The sequence below is a fragment of the Antechinus flavipes genome, chromosome 6, assembly GCF_016432865.1.
Source record: "Antechinus flavipes isolate AdamAnt ecotype Samford, QLD, Australia chromosome 6, AdamAnt_v2, whole genome shotgun sequence".
In the NCBI taxonomy this organism is placed as follows: domain Eukaryota; kingdom Metazoa; phylum Chordata; class Mammalia; order Dasyuromorphia; family Dasyuridae; genus Antechinus; species Antechinus flavipes.
Genome location: NC_067403.1, coordinates 71,792,778 through 71,811,409, shown reverse-complemented (window position 1 = coordinate 71,811,409; position 18,632 = coordinate 71,792,778). Strand labels below are relative to the sequence as shown.

Sequence of the window (18,632 nt, the reverse complement as noted above, 5' to 3'; positions counted from 1 at the left end):
ATTTGCCTATGCATATTTGTTAAGAATTTGGGGTTTTCTATTTTTTGAGGGAGTATATAGCATAGCATAATATAAAGTACTTGAGTTCAAATCCATCCTCACTTAAGAGCTGTGTGACTCTGAGTAAGTCACTTAAGCCTGTCTACCGCAGTTTCCTTGTCTGTAAAATGAGCTGGAGAAGGAATTAGCAAACTACTCCAATATCTCTCCCAAGAAAAACCCCCAAATGGGATCAAGTGTTGGATAATATTGAACAGCAATAATAACAGGTAGTAGGTGAACTTGTTAATTTTCAAACATTTAATTTTAAAAAAAGAGAAAAAATTACAGTCATACCAGTTCTGATCAGGAGCACATTCTTTAGCACTCCACCCAACACTTCATCTCTGTTCCTTTCCCTTCCTGATGATCCTATCCCAGGTACCCAGTAACAATGGTTCACCCTGAGAGTGAAACATTCAGTTTCTTCAGATCCCAGGACATCAATTATTCAACGCTACCCACTCTTTTTCTTAGCAAACTTGCCCTGCCCCCACTGGGCACCGAACCCTTAAACTGCTCATTACGTTACTCACTTTCCCTCCTCTTCATGTATCTGGGAGGACATAGGCCTGAGACAAAGGCAAAAACCTCAAGGGAGTATTTTTAGGCACAGTCAACACTGGAGCTCACTTTAAGTGAAGAGGGGGATGGGAGAAATGGAGAGAAGGAAAGGAGAGGGAGAGAGAAAGAAGAAAAATAGAGAAAGGAGATAGAGGGAGAGACAGACACAGACACATGAAAACAGATAGATTCAGAGAGGGACACAAAGAGAGTGACAGAAAGAATCCTTTCAGTAACTAAAAATACATTCTTGCCCATAGTCCTTCCAAGAAAGGAAAATATTTATTGATGTCAAGTATATTTGGTGTATCTGTTTGTTCAGTTGGCCTTCCTGGGATCTACCAGTCACACATGGAGCCTTGATCCCCACCCTGCCTTAGCCGCCTCTGTAACATAAGAAGGACAAAAGGTGAGGATTTAATTCTTCCCTTTGACTTGAAAGCAGTAACCAGGACTCGAGCAGAGGAAGAGGGCAATAATAATTCGGTTGTCTCTAGGATGTTAAACAAGTGAATGGTTTCCAGGACCTCTGTTGTGATTGTTTCATCGTCCTAGTACATTTGTTTCTTCATTCACCATTCAAATAAATTTAATCAAATGAGGGTGGTAAGAACTCGAGGGAAACATCTTTCTTTTGTGGAATAGTAACCTAAGACTGAACTCACAATTGAGTATCTTCCCTGGATTGAGATGATATGAAAGGGGGTTTTGTTTTACATAACAGCAAATGTGTATAAAACATTCATGAAACACACACACACACACACACACACACACACACACACATAACCTCCCACACAAGGACCAAAGGCTGCAACAACTGTACCACTCCCAGAAGGATGCAGCTGTTTTCAAAACCTTTTAAGATTGAAGTGGGGTGGGGGTAAGGAGTTGGGGGTGGATGAGAAATTTCCTTTAAGCATCTGTGCCTGATGTAGAAATTGGACCATATAAAAAACCGCTAGTCATCTACTCACTTGGCTGTGATGCTGCTTTTTGCTCAAATCTGTGTTTCGAGATTACAGTTTTAAGGAATAGCATTGGCCATCAGCCAGAGAAATAACAAGGGCTTTACAAGGGTTCAGAATCACCACCCAGTCACTAGAACTAGCTGACTCAGCTCCTGGCCACCCGAGAAAAAGAGAAAAGCTGACCTGACTTCACCCCCTCTCCTCAGAAGGAAGAGAGGGAAAGAGGGAAATGGGAGGAAGGAAAAAGGAAGGAAGGAAAGGAGGAAGGGAGACAAGAAAGAAGGAAGAAAGGAAGGGAGGGAAGAAGAGAGGGAGGGCAGGAAGGAAGAAAGAAGAGAGGGAGGCAGGAGGGAGGGAGGAAGGAAGGAAGGAAGGGAGAGAGGAAGGAAAGAAGGAAGGGAGGGAGGGAGGGAAGGAGGAAAAATGGAAGGAAGGAAGGAAAGAAGGAAGGAAGGGAGGAAGGAAGAGAAGAAAGGAAGGAAGAGAAGAAAGGAAGGGAGAGAAGGAAGAAAGGGAGAGAGGGAGTGAAGGAGGGAGGAAAGAAGGGAAGGAAAAAAGAAGATAGGAAGGGAGGGAGGAATGGAGGGAGGGAGGGAGAAAGGGAGGAAACTAAGCAAATTTCCCACCATAGAAACCCATGAAGAGATACAGCTTACCTGGCATCTGAAAAGGACTTCCCGGATCTGAGCTGGTAGGAGAGTGCGGATAGGTGCTGCTGCTGCTTCCCGGGGAGTTTGGATAGCTGCTGCCAGGCGAATGAGGGAAAGGGTGGCTGTTGGGTTGTTGGAAAGAGTCTGGGAAGGTGGCATTGAGTGGCATGTGAGGCTCATTTTGTCCCAAGTTACGGAACTGAGCTAACAGGCTGTGCTGAGGGTTATATTCACTGTGTCTTGGAACCAACACAGGTGGAAGAACTAGATGGGGAAAAAAAAAGAAAAGAAACAAAAATGAGATCAGTGATGTTCTGAATTCGATCTTAGCAAGGCTGAAAGAAGCTATACATAAAAAAATAAGAACACAAGATATAACCAATAAATCAAAATCGGTTTAAATCGACTAACAGTAAGCACCTTCTGTGGGCAAAAGCACTCTGCTCAATGTCTGCCCTCGAGGAGTTTATGATCTAATAGCCCCTTGTAAGACATGCACGCGAGGAAATAAGGCCACAGAACAATGTATTGTAAGAACTGAGGGGAAAGGCTTGGATGGGGATGGAGATGGAGAGAGGCAGAGAGAAGGAGAAAGGGGTAAAGAACAAGAAACACCTTGTTCTCAGCTTAGAATAGGGTACAAGGAAGGTTTAATTTCAGATGTCCAAGAAAAAAGTTGTATTTAAGACCCGAGCTTTAAGGGATGAGCAGGAATAATGCTAAAACGGATGTTTTTAAGTTTTGCCAAGCCCTTCACAGAGATTATCTCATTCGTTTGTTTGCTCCCCACAAACACACCAGTATTATTCTCCTCACTTTATAGATTAAGAAATAGATTCAGAGAATCTCTGCTATACTGGAGAAGGGGCAGGGGAATTGAAGGTCTAAGACAGCCAGGGGCAGCTAGATGGTCCAGTGGGTGAAGCAACAGCCCTAGAGTCAGGAAGATCTGAGTGTAAATCCAGCCTCAGATACTTAACCCTTATTAGACCCTGGACAAGTCACTTAACTCCAACTGCCAGAAGTGGCAGCAGAAGCGGTATAGCTGAGAAGGAAAGCAGGTAGGGGAAAATGAATGCAATCTATCTAAGATCCCTGAAGAAAGAAGAAAAGATAAGAAAAGAAGGTTGGATCCATTTTGTCATAAAAGGCTCTAAAAACCAAATTAAGATGTTTGGTGACAACAGGGAGACGATGAAAAGTTTTTTAATTGTCATTTTTTTTGTTGGTTTGTTGGTTTTCACCCAAGAGATGTTCACTGCAAAGATGGATACAGCACAGGGATACAGACTGGAGTGGAGAGGGAAGAGCATCCAGGTGGGAGATAATCCTCCCTGAAGGAGGATTGAAAGAATGCATGGGGGGGGGGGGGGGGGAGAAATGCAAAGTAGGCTCTGGGTAGATGGAATAAAAATAATTTTGGTAATGGATGGATGAGAAAATGAGGGAGAGAGGAGTCAGAGATAGCTCCAACTAATAGTTTATCGCTGCTCTCACCTCCTCATTACCCCCTCCATACCACAGTCCCTCATCATTTGGCTTCCTTCCTGACCACTGTCCTTTAACTGTTTTCTCAGAGGTCACCAATTAATTCATCCCAGAGACTCTTCTCAGGTCCTATTCCACTCAGCACACATCCCTTATATCTAAAGATTCAGTTCCTCCTCAATCTCAATCTAACTTTCCAACCATTCCTTCCCTGTCTCTTACTGCAGATCCTTTTTTCTGCAGCCCACTCCTTTGTTTTTAGGATCTATCTTCAGGTCTCTCCCTTACTCTCTTTAGTCCTTTCTCTCTTGATGGCTGCACCTTTTCCCAAGGCTTCAAACCATCAACTCTAATGGAATACACTTAAAAGCCTCATTTAGCACCCAACAGTCTATTTACCTCCCAACCTTGGTTTCTACCTGCCTAGAGGACATCTCTACTGGAAGGCACTGCCAGCACCTAAAACTCAGCAGATGATGATTTCTCCCTCTGCTTTCCCTTCTGGTTTTGTAACGACATCAAGGGACTCATTTAAGAAACTAAGTTGCCAGATCTTTCACAAGGAGTTTGAAAAACTTCTTAGGAATCATTTCCATCACCTGAATGGGCCAAAGACACAAAGACAAATTTGGGTCTGCCCTTCTGTTTGACTTAGGACCAATCTGGGTCTCCCTTAGGTAACTTCAAAGGTCCCTTCCTTGACTAAAGGCAGGACTCAGGTAGAATGAGAAATGATTAAAAGATAAATATTAGGTATCAATAACATTTATTTTAAAGTAGAAAAATCATCTCACAAGTCCCTTTGTTTATATCATCTTGAATACAAATTTTCTAATACTCAAAATTATTATTTTGGAATACTGATAAATATTAGCTAATGCAACCTCCTTTTCACTCAATTTCTTCATCTTTAAAAAAATACATATTCTGTTTTCAATCCTAAATTCCCTGAGAGGAAAAAGCAGAATGAGAATTTCCATAAAGTATCTTCCAGAAGATCCCAGTCAAAAACACAGCAAATTATTCATCTTCAAACCTTAGTAATATTTCATGTGCCTTTAAAGCATTGTAGCCAGAATCAATCAACAACCATTTGTTCACAAGGAGCTCACATCCTAGCAAATTCCACAGATGAAGAAAATTTAAAAAACAAACAAAAAATCTCCTAAGACCTTGAAAGGTAGCCCTTCCTGAATCCATATAATTTTTGTGCAGACTCAATTATCACTGCTATCCAACATCCATTGCCATATATCCAGAGAATAAGAGTCAAAATAATGACAAGTTTCATTTTGGATAGAAAAAAGTACCCAAAAAACCATTCTTTTCCCACCCATATCTTATTTTTACACAATGACCCACATGACATCACAGGAAGTTGGGAAATTTATAGCTTCAAAAATAAGTTGAAAGAGACTAAATTATCCTTTACAAGGGAAAAAACACTACTAAAAGATTCCATCACCCATCCCTTTCTCTACATCCGTTTCTCCCCCCCCCCCCAAAAAAAAAAAAGTCAGCCAGGTTAGGTCTGGGGAGCCAACCTTCACTATATAAAGATCTTGACTTACTCTAGCCACATCCCTTTCCAATACGTAAAAGAGATTTCTCTAAATGTATTCTTGAGAAAGAAGTTCCATCAACAAGAGATCCAGAGCCCTAGAACTAGAAACCCAAACAGATGGCTCACTCCCAGTTTTCCAAACAGCTAACTCCTATGTTATTTGAAAGTTTGCAAAGCACTTTGCATAAGTGACGAATGAATGAAAAGAGCATTTATTAAACACTTACTGTGCAAAACCCACAGAAATACCCCCCAGCCTTCACTGTAATAAGAGAGCCACATGTAAAGAAGGGTGCTGACTAGAGTTGCGAATTTGGGTTTGGGAAATCACAGGGATGGGAATGGAACAAGAGGCTAAGAGATTAACACAGCCTTTCCTACAGCAATGGGAGTGTTGAACTGATTCCAATTCTCAGACTAACCTTAAAACTGAGCTAATTGATTCCAGGTATTCCTACCTTCACTTTACAGATTAAGAAGCAGAAGATAGAAAGATAAATTTTTTTTTGTCCTGTTGCTTTACTGTATCAGCACTTTATCCATTAAATCACATTGCCTCTCCAAATGAGATAGTTTAATTACTGGGCAAAACAAGTATGAATTCATTCTATAGGAAAAAATATATAAATAGGTCATAGGCTAGTTGATTATATGTATGTATGTATTCACTTGTGGCAAAATGAATATTGTTAGATTTAAGTTAAAAAAAGCTGAGTTCAACTTCTACCTCAGACACCAGTTCTGTGACTGAGCAAATCACTCAATTTCCTTTAAACTCAGTTTCCTCACCTTTAAAATGGGAGTACAAATAATATCTATTTTCATAGAGCTGTTGTGAGGATCAAAAGAGATAATATGTTAAAAGCTTTGCAAGAGATCAAAGAGGAAAAAATGACCTCTCTCTATAAAAATATAGCAGCTCTTTCTGTGACAGCAAAGATAGGAAGTTGAGAGATGCCCATCAACTGGGAAATGGATGAACAAGTTATTGTATGTGATTATATTGTAAGAAATAACGAGCAATATGGTTTCAGAAAAACTTGTAAAGATTTATACAAACTGATGAGAAGTGAAGTGAGCAGAACAGGAAAGTGGAAAACACTGTACAACATAACAGCAAGTAACACCGTAAGGATGGATGAATGACTTAGCTACTCTGATTAGACAATGGTTTGAGACAATTCCAAAAGATACATGATAAAAAATGCTATCCACCTCCAGAGGAAGAACTGATGAACACTGAGTAAATTTTGAAGTATACTGTTTTTTAAACAGGGAAATATCTAAGTAAAAATATATTTTTTTAAAAAATTAAATGTTTTGCAGACTTTAAAGTGCTACATAAATATTACTGCTCGTTATTATTCAGTTTAATACTATCATAAAGGGGTTTGCTTAGGAATAATTACTCATATATACAAAGATATAAACATTCACATACACATATACATGTTTATATGGATGTTTCTACATACATGTATATTTATTCTTTAGCAAATCCTACTGTTATACTGTTAATGTATATATCCACCTTAAACACTATTTTTGATCATCAAAGATTTCCCCCTCATCATTTGAGAACTTCTGGCCCCATCTCTCTCATGACAATCACAGGGTCATTAGGATATGCAGGATGGATTTTCAGACAAGGAGAAAACAACACAAAGAAACATCTGTTTTATGATATTATCTCTGGCATTCTCCTGCCGATGCCCAGCTTGGGAAGAGATTAGTGGCAACCCTCCCTTCTTCCTTCCATATTCTTGAGGGGTTTTATTTTTGTCTTGTAACTCTACCACCTGGTACACAGTAAGAGCTTCATAAATGTTTGCTAAAATTACATTTTGCTGAACAGCTGCCTTCTTAGGCGTGACAAAAGGCTGAGCTTGTGTGCCTGACCACAAATGTGAGCAAGAACAGCAGCCTGCTATTTTTTAGGTGTCAAATTAGGGCCATTTTTTATTTCTGCTTAAGGCCTGAGTGTTACAACTTTCCTGGCTCCATAATTTCTGCAGTTGTCATCTTTCCTTGCCTAAGAGTGGCCTCCAAGGGCTACTCCCAGAATACAGTTTCCAAAGGATGCTCCCTGTTCTCTGTATCTTTTCAGACTCTCCCCCCACCTCTTCCATCTCCAGCTGGTTCAAATTGGAAACATGTCCCTTGAAAGCAAACCCAATAGCCTAGCAACTGAATAATTCATTTCACTCTTTCAAACTTCTTTAACCCCCAAATCCTGCCAAGTCTGTGATCCAGAGGCCACTTAAAAATCAGTCCGGGTTTGCTGCTGTCATATTCTGTATTCTCTGCTTTCGGGCTGTTTGCCTCAACTTGTCCTAAGAACCTCAGATTGTTCCTTTGCTCGGTGCTTTGTCTCTATTTCTCTGAGAGCTTGCCTTAATTTTCAGGTTTAAAAAAAAAAGCCCTTCTCTACTCAACTGGGAAACCAAACTGAGAGTAAGGCAAGAGTCCCAGGGGTTCTAGGAAATACTTGAGTCTGCAATTCCAGTCTGTTTTTACTCTGCTGCCAAAACACAGAGGAGTAAAAAAGAACTGAATAGAATTGAAAAAATAGGGGTGAGTTCTGGGAAGAATTTCAGCCTTCATTCTATATGGGGCAGGGAGGGACTATTCCTCCCCCTGGTTTAGAAAATACAGCTTGAAGCACATGCTCCCCAGGTTGCTGCTGACTATAAGACCGGAGCTAGTAACCAGGTGAGACACAGAGGCGAATGGCTCACCAAATCAATGTGTGGCTCAGTTGGTCACGTGCCCCTTCCCAAGAGATGTCTCTTCTCCAGCTCTAACCTCGGCAAGGGAACAGGCAAGTCCAAGCCCAAGCTCCATGTGGTTCCCACTTTCTGGGTAGGCGGACAATGACTGGAACAAAAACTGGAGATCACCGCACCAGTCCCATATCATGAAGAAAGAGAGAGCTCCTTGGGAGCAGGGGCTGTCTGCACTTAACAAGGTTATTTTTCTCAGAACAGGCTGGTGGATTTAAGAGCAAAGGCTTAGGGGTTCCAAAAGTAGCACCCCAAGAGCAGATCAAGGGAGGGACGAACCTTAGAGAACAATAGGTAAGATACAAGTGGGGCTGGATTTGGAGTCCCAGGCAAGTTTCCTTATCTAGAAAATGGATATAATAGCATTTACCTCCCAGGGTAGTTGTGAGGATCAAATGAGATTAAAAATTGTAAAGCTCTTAGCATACGATTGTGGTTGTTCAGCCCTTTCAATTATGTCCAATTCTTTATCTGGGGTTTCTTGGGTTTGCCATTTCCTTCTCTAGTTCAATTTACGATGAGGAAACTGAGATAAAAAGGCATAAGTGACCTATTCAGGGTTACACAACTAAAAGTATAAGAGGCCAGTTTTGAATTCAAGTTTTCCAGACTCCAGACCCAGAACTCCAATCGCTGTACCACCTCAGCATAGTACCTAGACAAACAGTAGGAACTAAATAAATGTTTATTCCCACCCTCATCTGTAAACTGGTGATAATAACAGCTAGGTATCTCCCTGGGTTTTTGTGAGGATCAAATGAGATAATAATGATTGTAAAGCACTTAGCACAGTGCCTCTCACACAACAGGAGCTACGTAAGTGCTTATTCCCTCCTGTCAAATAAGATAATATTTATAAAATGCTTTATAGACCTTAAAGTGCTACACAGATGAGAGCTACTTTTCATCTTGGCTATGTTGCTTATTATTTATATGACTCTGGGCATCTCCCTCAATCTCATTGATCCTCAGTTTTTTATACTCTGCAAAAATGGGGAATTTTAACTAGAGAATGTGAAAGTCCTTTCAGAACTAAATCTATGATGAAACTTGTTCCAGAAAGAACAATGACTTGCCCCCAAGGTCACAGTACAACAAGTAAGAGAACAGGGATTTCTGATGAAATCTGGACTCCCAATCTAGAACTATTCCCACTGGTCCACAGTGTCCATGTGAACTGGGACAGATCATCCTGCTTCTCTCAGAGCCCTGATTTCATGATCTATAATATGAAGGTGTTGAATTAAATAAGCTCTAGATTCCTTCCCAGGTTTAAATCTATGCTTCCATGATCCAATCTGGCCTCTCCTTGTTCTCTCACATGTCTCTGGAATATCACAAGGGTGTGTTGAGAAAATATAAACTCGGCACTGAACCCAATGTTCACCCTCTGGCAATGGGTGGTGCCATGGCGGTTCCCACAACACTGGCAAGAGCAGAAACAAGAAGGCTCTTAAAATTTACTAGTTCTTATGCCCAAAGGGCTATCAAACTGTGCTTACCCTTTGATCCAGCAGTACCACTATTGGGTCTGTAACCCAAAGAGATCTTAAAAGAGGGAAAAGGAACCATATGTGCAAAATGTTTGTAGCAGCCCTTTTTGTAGTGGCAACAACTGGAAACCAAGCGGACACCCATCAGCTGGAGAACGGCTGAATAAGTTATGGTATATGAATGTTATGGGATATTATTGTTCTATAAGAAATGATGAGCAGGCAGATTTCAGAAAAGTCTGGAAAGACTTACATGAACTGAGTAGAACCAGGAGAACATGGTACATAGTAACAAGATTATATGATGATCAACTGTGATAGACTTGGCTCTTCTCAACAATGTGATGATCTTAAATAATGCCAATAGACTTAGGGTAGAAAATACTATTCCAGAAAGAGAACTACAGAGATTGACAGCAAATCAAAGAACACTATTTTCACCTTTTTCTTTCTCACGGTTTTTCCCCTTCTAGTCTGATTTTTCTTGCACAGCATGACAAATATGGAAATATGTTCAAAATGATTATACATGTGTAAACTATATCTGATTGAATGCTGTCTTGGGGAGGGGAAAGAGAAGGAAAGGAGAAGGGAGAAAAACTCTGGAACTCAAAATCTTACAAAAATGAATGTTGAAAACTCTCTTTACATGTATTTGGAAAAATAAAATAATGCTGAGAAAAAAAAAAAGAAAAAAAAAACTTAACAATTCCATAAGCCCAAACAAGTCACTTGGTTTCTCTTAGAGTCATTTTTTTCTTTAAAATAGAAATAAAGACAGCTTTTTTCACAGGACTGTTGTGAGGATCAAATAAGATAATAAAAGTAAAGTGCAACTACAAAGAGTACTACTCCCTATCCCTTCTTCTAGGTTCTAATTTCATCATTTTTAAAATGAGGAGGTTACTTTACAGCTTTATAAAATCTCAGCATTCTTTATTTTAAAACTACTAGAGTATAATGGTATAATTAACTTAGGCATTTCTAAACTGTCATCAAGTAACTTTTAAATTTGGGAGGTGGGAACAGTAATAATAGTGGCAAAAAAGATTGTTAATAGAGTAGATACTCAACAACTGGAGAAAGGGTGAACTGTGGCAAATGAATTTAATGGAATAAAGCTGTACTACTATGAGAAAATCAGAGAAAACTTGGGAAGTCTTGTCTGAACTGATGCAGAATAAATGAAAAAAAAATATGTGCAATAATTACATTGTAAACTGAAATAATAGTAAAATACAGCCAAGCATCTTGGTTTTAAAAAAGGAAAGATAGCACAAAGAGGAGGGAGACAGTAGGGCTGGAAGAAGGGAATTTTTGCAGACAATTTGCTGTATCCCTTAGTTTTGTATAATGTTTTTGTTACAAGGGAAGGCTAACTGGGGGTGGGGTGGGAAGGAGGAGATTCTATATCCAGGAAGGACTGTAACATAACAACACTATATCAATAAAACAAAGCAAAATTCCAGTGTTGATCAAATGGTAACTTTTTGAGATAAAAGGCAAATGGTAAGAAAGCTAAATTCATGTTAACAATCTGAATGTCAGAAATAAAAAGCAAACAAATATTTAAGCACTAAGGGATGGAATGGCACCTTGGTTTCCCTAAGTTAAGGCAACACAAGTAAAGTCCTTAGATATCTGGGGGGACCTCCTGAGGCAAGGGAATTACAGGAAGATGTCAAACAACATGGATTGTGATCTGCGTGCTACCGGTAGTAAGATCTCAATTCCATTAAAATTCTGAATGGAGCAAGTTGGGGAGGAAAACAGGATTGAAATTTCCCTTTCCTTTTTATTTTCTTCTGCATCTTATATCCAGTGAACAAAATAGAATACAAACATGGGCTGTAAAGAGACCTCAGAGGTCACCTAATCCACCCTCCTTTTACAGATGAGTAAACAACCTAAAGAGAGGATGACAAAGTATAAGATTACACAGGAAGTAAGTAAAAAAAAAGAAATGATTCAAACCCAGGTCCCCCAATCCCAGAGCTAGTGATTTCCAAGTACATATGGGAATTTATTTAATAGTCAGAAAATGAAAGTAAAATTTTCTAGGAAGAAAAGTGATTTAAAAACTTGAACTGAAACTTGGGAGTAAATGTTCTTCTATGGCAAGAAAGCATAATCACAGATATAAAAAGAAAATCTCATCAAAATTTTTAAAAAATTATATCCTTTTGCACAGAGAAAACAGGAAATATTCAATGATTTACAAAAACAGGCGGACTTCACACTAAGAATTTACCTGTCAACATACACAGTGACTATAATGTAAATGTTAAGAATAACACACACACAGTATCACAAATGAATGTTCAAAACTGCAAAGCAACAAGCATATTTACGAAGAGCTATGAGAAGACACCAATATCCCCTCCTCAACTCTGCAGATACTGGAAGTCCAAGAATTTGGAAAATTATACACATTACACATTTTCAGACATTCTTATTGATCAGTTTTGCTGATTTCTTTCTCCTTTTTGTTTTTAAGAATTATTTATTATACAGAATGATCATTTTTCTGTGATTAAGCATTAGAAAGTTATTTTTTAAAAAGAAATTGTTTACTATAAAGTTTGAATTGTTTGTAAACTTATTTCTTACAAGGGAAGGCTTTGATTGGAGAAGAGGTCATGATGAGAGACTGAGAACTCCAATAAGAGCTCCAATGTAACATGTAAAACTACAAAGAGCATAAGATCAGACAGAGGCATAAACAAGAAATGCAGTGTTTGTTCTACCATGTATGCATTGATGTGTACTGTTAAAAAGCTTAGCACACGTAGATCTGTGCATGTACAGTCAAGCAAAACAAACCAATATACTGACCACATGTGAAAACGAATGCTTCGTTCTACATGTTATAATGCCTGTTGGCACTCTGCTCAGAGGCTAAAAGGGCGTAACTGTTTTCGATGGTGAGCTAAGTTACTATTCCTGGAGTCCTCATTTAATGATTATAAATTCATCAATATGGACCATAGGGGATTTTTTAAAAATCAAGAGACAGAATAATCCAATTATTTAATAACATCTACATTTTCACATTTTTAGTATCTATTTCCAACATCATATGAACATCATGATATTTCTCAACATCAGGGGACTATATGTAATTAAAACTCATACTATTCTTTGGTCACCTGCTAAGAAGTCAGTCCTTTCTGGAAAACCTGAAAAATTAATGGACTCTCCAAAATAGGAATTCTTAACCCGAAAACTTGGCTCTCCTTCCCCTAATATTTTGATAATTATATTTTAATGTAGTTTAATTTCATTTTTAAATGATATTTTATTTTCCCCCAATTATATGCTAAAACAATTGGGCTCCTTCTCTTCCTTCCTTGACCCAATCTGATATAGTTTATACATGTACAATCATGTAAGACATTTCCATATTTGGCTTCTTTTAAAATTCAATTTTATGCATTTAAAAAATTATTGAAAGGGATCCATCGGACTCAGACTGCCATGTTATTCAGTCATGTCTGACAGTTTGTGACTCCATTTGAGCTTTTCTGGGCAGAGATGCTAGAGTGGTTTTACACTGCCTTCTCCAGCTCAGTGAAGAAATGAGAAAATTGAGGTAAACTGGGTAAACTGACTTGCACTCAAGGAGGATGATTCTTCCTAACTCCAGACCAGATACTCTAGCCACTGAAGAGGGAAGGTCCATAACTCACATACAAAAATTTAAGTGCCCCTGAAGTATTAGGGGAAAAAAAAAAAGTACTAGGTATTCCAAACTTGACCCTCAAAGATACCAAAGGTAAGAAATCTCCAATCGCTGTTATACCAATAAGTGAGCAACCAGAGCTCTATTCCTGAATAAAGGTCAGTCTGCAGGGGCCCAAAAGGAAGTCAGGCTCTTGATGAGAATTTTAGTAAAAACCACAGGTGAGAGCACACAAAGCCAACGCTTAACTCACAATCCAAGAATCCTGACTCACTGAGATGAGTCAGGCTGCCTTAAGAATTAGGTACTTCTCTAGGACACACGCTGCCCAATGTAATACAATGACATAGATTTTTCCAAATCTATCTTCAACTTGAATGAGTATCCAGTGAAACTCGGGGGCAGAGGGCTCAAGCAGGAAGTGATGAGGTAGAAAAGGAAAGAGGTAAAGGAAAAAACACTAAAATGGGAGTCAAGTACCCTGGGGTATAGTTCCAATACTGCCAGTAATGAGTTGGATTATGTTGGGCAAGCCTTTTAACTTTCCACCCTCTCTGGTTTCAGTTTCCTTCTCTTACAAATATTATCAAATAAGATAATATTTGTAAAGTGATTAGTGCAGGTGCCTGGCACACAGCAGATGCTTACTAAATGCTTATTCCCTTTCCCTTCTCTGTTGGGGGGGGGGGTGAATTAGAGGGAATAGAACAGGAAGACCTTCTGACTCTGACATCCAGCAATTCTAACATAACACAGTAAGAACATTGGTTCCACATCAATAGGTTCAAATCTGATACTATTTGTGTGACCTTAGAGAAGTTTTTTAATTGCCTCAAGCCTGAGTTTCCTCATCTGTGCCATGAAGAAGAAAGATTCAAACTCTAGGAAGAGCTCATGATGGGCCAATGGATCCCAAATGGAGACCACTCTGAGCTGCTGCTTGCGAGGAATATTCTCTTTCTCTTCCTACTTAATCATGTGAATTTAGATTTCAAGAAGCCAGGGGGAATGATGAGATAACACGTCCTTATTCTTCACATGGAGACTTTAACAGGATCACCAAGATTGACAGTACTGAGATTTATTCATGACAAAACATTTGATGTTTTTAAACAGCTGTTCTTTTCCCCCAATTCAAGAGCCAGTTGGCTGAAGGTTACACATTTCAACAGCATTTTACCCACAGCTGCTACTTAACTTTTTACCATTTTATTTAAATAGCACTGTCAAGAACAATTCCATCCCCAGAGAAAGCTTCTAAGATGAGCAGAGAAGATATTGTCTTTAGTTAAATACTGCAGGAGCTACTATGGAGACCCAAGAATAAAACAGAGGAAGGAAAATGGAAGGCAAAACAGAAATTTAAGCAGAAGAGTATAAAGCAATTCTGGTAGATCAATTCTGAAAGCCATGACATATTCATCCCTTAGTCATACTTTGTCTACATTGGCTAAAACATCTCCCCCTCCCTCCCCTAAAAACATACTGGCCCAGAAGGTGACTCAGGACAAATTGTGGCTCACGCCAAAATCATTTCTTGGCTTTAAAATCCTCAAGTAAAGGCTGATTGTACAACTTTATATAGATATATATGTGTATATATGTATACATACATACACACACATAGATATATGAGTGAGATGGTATTAAGATGAACTTTATTTCCCTTTGTAAGAAGGATGAATATTCCTGAACAGACCATTTATATCAGGATCATAGTTCCAGAGCTGAAAACTACAGATTTTTCATACATGACAAAACTAAAGACACTCCTCGTGGATCCCAGGAGCCTTTTATACATTCAGAATAAGCCAGAATTAGATATCTGAGAAGTCAAAGCTTAGATGGTAACTTAGTGACTGAATCCTCCATTGTTACAATGAGGATACTGAGGTCCAGAGAGATTAAGTGCTTGATTAGCCAATGATTAGCAGAGCAGATACCAGAATCCAAGACTCCCAATTCCCAGTCAGAAACTTTGTACTACACAAAACAGACTATACTTTCAGTAAAATAAGCCACATATATAAGTTATTAAAAGAGTAGCCTCAAAACAGTGAGCCTACTCTTTAAGAATAATCCTAAAAGTCTCAGAAATAGGGAAATCTTGCAAGAGGGGTAAAAGGATGAGGTGCTTGTTGAAGGGGAAGAGTCCAGACTCACTGGAAAAAATTGCCATTGGAACCCTTCCAGGGTCCTCCACTCTTACATCCTGCCCACAAAGCCTCTTAGTCCTCACACCTTGTCCCAAGGCTGTCCGAAGTACCCCACCCCCACATTTCCCAGGCTAGCCCTTCCAAATTTCCTCTGCTTCTTTCTTTTCAATCTTTGCATAAAAGAATCAGAACATAGAGTTGAACCCTAGCTCATGATCTCCATGGGTCACCCAGAATGGTCTGCTTCGTTCAACTAGGAAAATAGGGGTGAGAGCTGGAAAATGTCCTATATTATCTCTTCCAGCTTAAATCCAAGATCCAGTGAGGAACAAAAGTCTAACTCGGTTGAATAAATCACAAGAAGATATTTTAAAAGGCTGGAGAGGAAGAAAAGAAGTACTATTTTAAATTGGCTAAGATGCTACCTCCAAATTACCTTTTTTTAAATGGCAGAATACACAGAGATAGACTTTGGGACAAGGCGACCCTTCAGGTCCTCCTTGACTATCTTAGGCAATCTCTTCTCTCCAGTATTAAAAAGATAGCCGTAGACTAACCCATCCCTCCTCTTCATGCAACAGACATATTTTATAATGCTCCGGAAATGCCGTGGTTTATACAGAGTATGGGATTCTCACTTAGGTATGTGACACTGGTCACGTCACCTCATCGGGTCTCAGCTCCTCATTTGTAAGATGAAGACCATATGCCACATAAGATCCCCTTCCAGTTCTAATGTGAAATAGTTTTTACACTAAAAAGAACCAGAAATATGCTTTTCCGAGACTCATTGGTTGTCTTCAGGTCCTCCTGACATTTGAATTGGCAGTAGTGGGTTTACTTTTAAACCAGTCAGGAAATACCAGAAATATCCACCTCTTTTCCTGCCTGTTGGTGTAATTCTTAACCTGGAGGAAAAATCATCTTATAGCCCAAAAAAATCAACCAAACAAACAAAAACAAAAGCCAAAGAAACAAGAGAAAGCTGAAGAGGTTGTGTGCGCACACACACACACACACACACACACACACACACACACACACACACACTATATATATATATATCTTGACTCCCCTCTAGGACCACAGTAGTGGAACTACAATGAAAGTAACAAAAGATTATTAGTTTTCCCATGAACAAAAGCAGGTCCTACCACTCTGGAAAAAGGCAGATTAGTATCTGGTTAATCCTGAATCTCGTTACATTTTAGCAGTGATCCTGGAGAAGAGACTCTTATGTAAGTTAAATACTCAACTAAACATTAAATAGTAAGCACAACCTAACCACAGACACACAAACACTACACCAAGGTGACGACGCCTGGGCTGCATTCTATTGAGGGAACATGAACAGGATGACTCCTATTGAACAATTCCAGCAATAAAAGGGGAAAAAAAACAAACATGTGAAAAAGACCTGTCTTTTTTGATCTCACAATCATATCGCTATAAACAAAATATTTGAATAGAAGGTGTATATATTCTAAAGTGTTTTGCACTGCATTTACCATACATGGAATCAATGAAAAGGAATATACGTCATCAGGTTAGCTAAGAATACTTCCAATGAAGTTCAGTAACATTTATGTTCCTTAGCCTGAAAGCTGCTGGCTAACATTTATCGTCTCTTCTAGGATATGACTAATTGTACAGATACAGGGAAAAAAAATGTCTTCTGGGAATATTCATAATCTCAAATGGGTTTCAGAGATAGTGATGTGAATCAGACCCTCTTCCACTTCTCCAAGATGGCGAGTTATCAAATGGTCTCTTTCTTAAAACCACATGTCCAGTCATGACTTTCCATAGAGTTTAGATGAAATTTGATTTCTACTTCAGACTCAATAAATTCCAATGGTTCCCTATCTAGGATTAAATACAAAATCCTGTTTCATATTCATATTTATAACCTGCCTTCCTCCTCCCCACTTTTCCAGTCTTCTTATACCTCACTCTCCTTTGGGATCCAGGAACACTGACTTTCTTTTTGTTCCCTAAACAAGGCACTTCATCTGACTCAGAACATTTTTACTGGCTGTTTCTCATTCTTGGAATGTTCTTTCTTACATCTTCTCCCCTGGTTTCTTGGGCTTGCTTCAATTCCCAGCTAAAAGATCATTTTTATAGGGACCTATTCCTTAATCTCATTAATTCTAGTGTTCCTTCCTCTGATGATGTCTCCAATTTATCCTGTAAAAAATCTCTTGGTGTACATATTGCCTTCACCATTGGACTGTGAGTTTCTGGAGAGTAAGCACTGTTTCCCCTCTCCCCCCAATTTTTTTTTTTTTTTACATACTCAATCCTTAGCACAGCACCTGGAATACAATATGTACTTAGTGTTTACTAGAATTGTTAGACCAAAATAATATCCCCAAGGAAAGATGATTTAGCAGAAAAAGCAATGGATGGTCTTAGAAGCCCTCATCTTTGGTCTTAGCTCTACCAGTGACATGTAACCTAAAAGAACTCACTTTGCTTCTCTTAGGTTCGGGCTCCTGACTCTTAAAAGGGAAAGTGAGACTAGCTGACCTCTAAACTGACCTTCAAGCTTCAAATAATGATGTTGTATTTCTTCTAGGTTTAAGAAGCATGATTCCATGCCTCCTTTTTTAAAAAAGAGGAAGAAGAGGAGTAAAGAAGAGAACTTAATGACATACTACTAGAGAATGTAATCAAGAAATGATTTGGGGATGGATTTTTCAGCTGTCAAATGGTCTAAAGCAGTGGTTCTCAAAGTATGGTCTAAAGAATCCTGGGGATCTCTGAAACCCTTTTAGAGAGTCTACAAATTCAAAAGTAATTTTTATTTCCAATATGGTAAATGTCTATAAATATAATCCAGATAAACAAAAACACTTTGGAGAGATCCTCAATAATTTTTAATAGGATAAAGATACTGAAAACAAGTTTAAGAACCACTGGTCTAAAGCATTAAAGAAATATGTGGGGAGACATAAATTTATTTAAAGTGCACGTCTCCGGCTTTGAAAAGTATTTACAGAAAGAGCCCGATGCCTTCAAATTTAGATACAAAACATTCAGTCTACTGTGCTGCAAAGTCCCTTTAAAATTTTTCTTAGTGATGTAAGTCAAGGAAAAGTCAGGATGACAACAGAGACTTCTTACTGAGCTTGAAAATTTTCCCCAACAATCCCAAAATGTCACATCTTAAGAAGGTAGAATTGTGACTCAGAAGATTTGTATATTCACTGACCCAAAACTCTTTTACGCCATCAGTC

At 38.8% G+C, this 18,632-nt stretch overlaps 1 protein-coding gene across 1 annotated transcript in view; it reads right to left on the bottom strand.

The window, feature by feature from the left end:
• Nucleotides 1-18,632, bottom strand: part of SMAD1 (SMAD family member 1) — a 93,185-nt gene that overhangs the window by 23,643 nt on the left and 50,910 nt on the right. Inside the window, exon 3 of the mRNA XM_051967388.1 lies at nt 2,231-2,488. Coding sequence (XP_051823348.1) covers nt 2,231-2,488 — 258 coding nt within the window. The remainder of the gene's footprint in view (nt 1-2,230; nt 2,489-18,632) is intronic.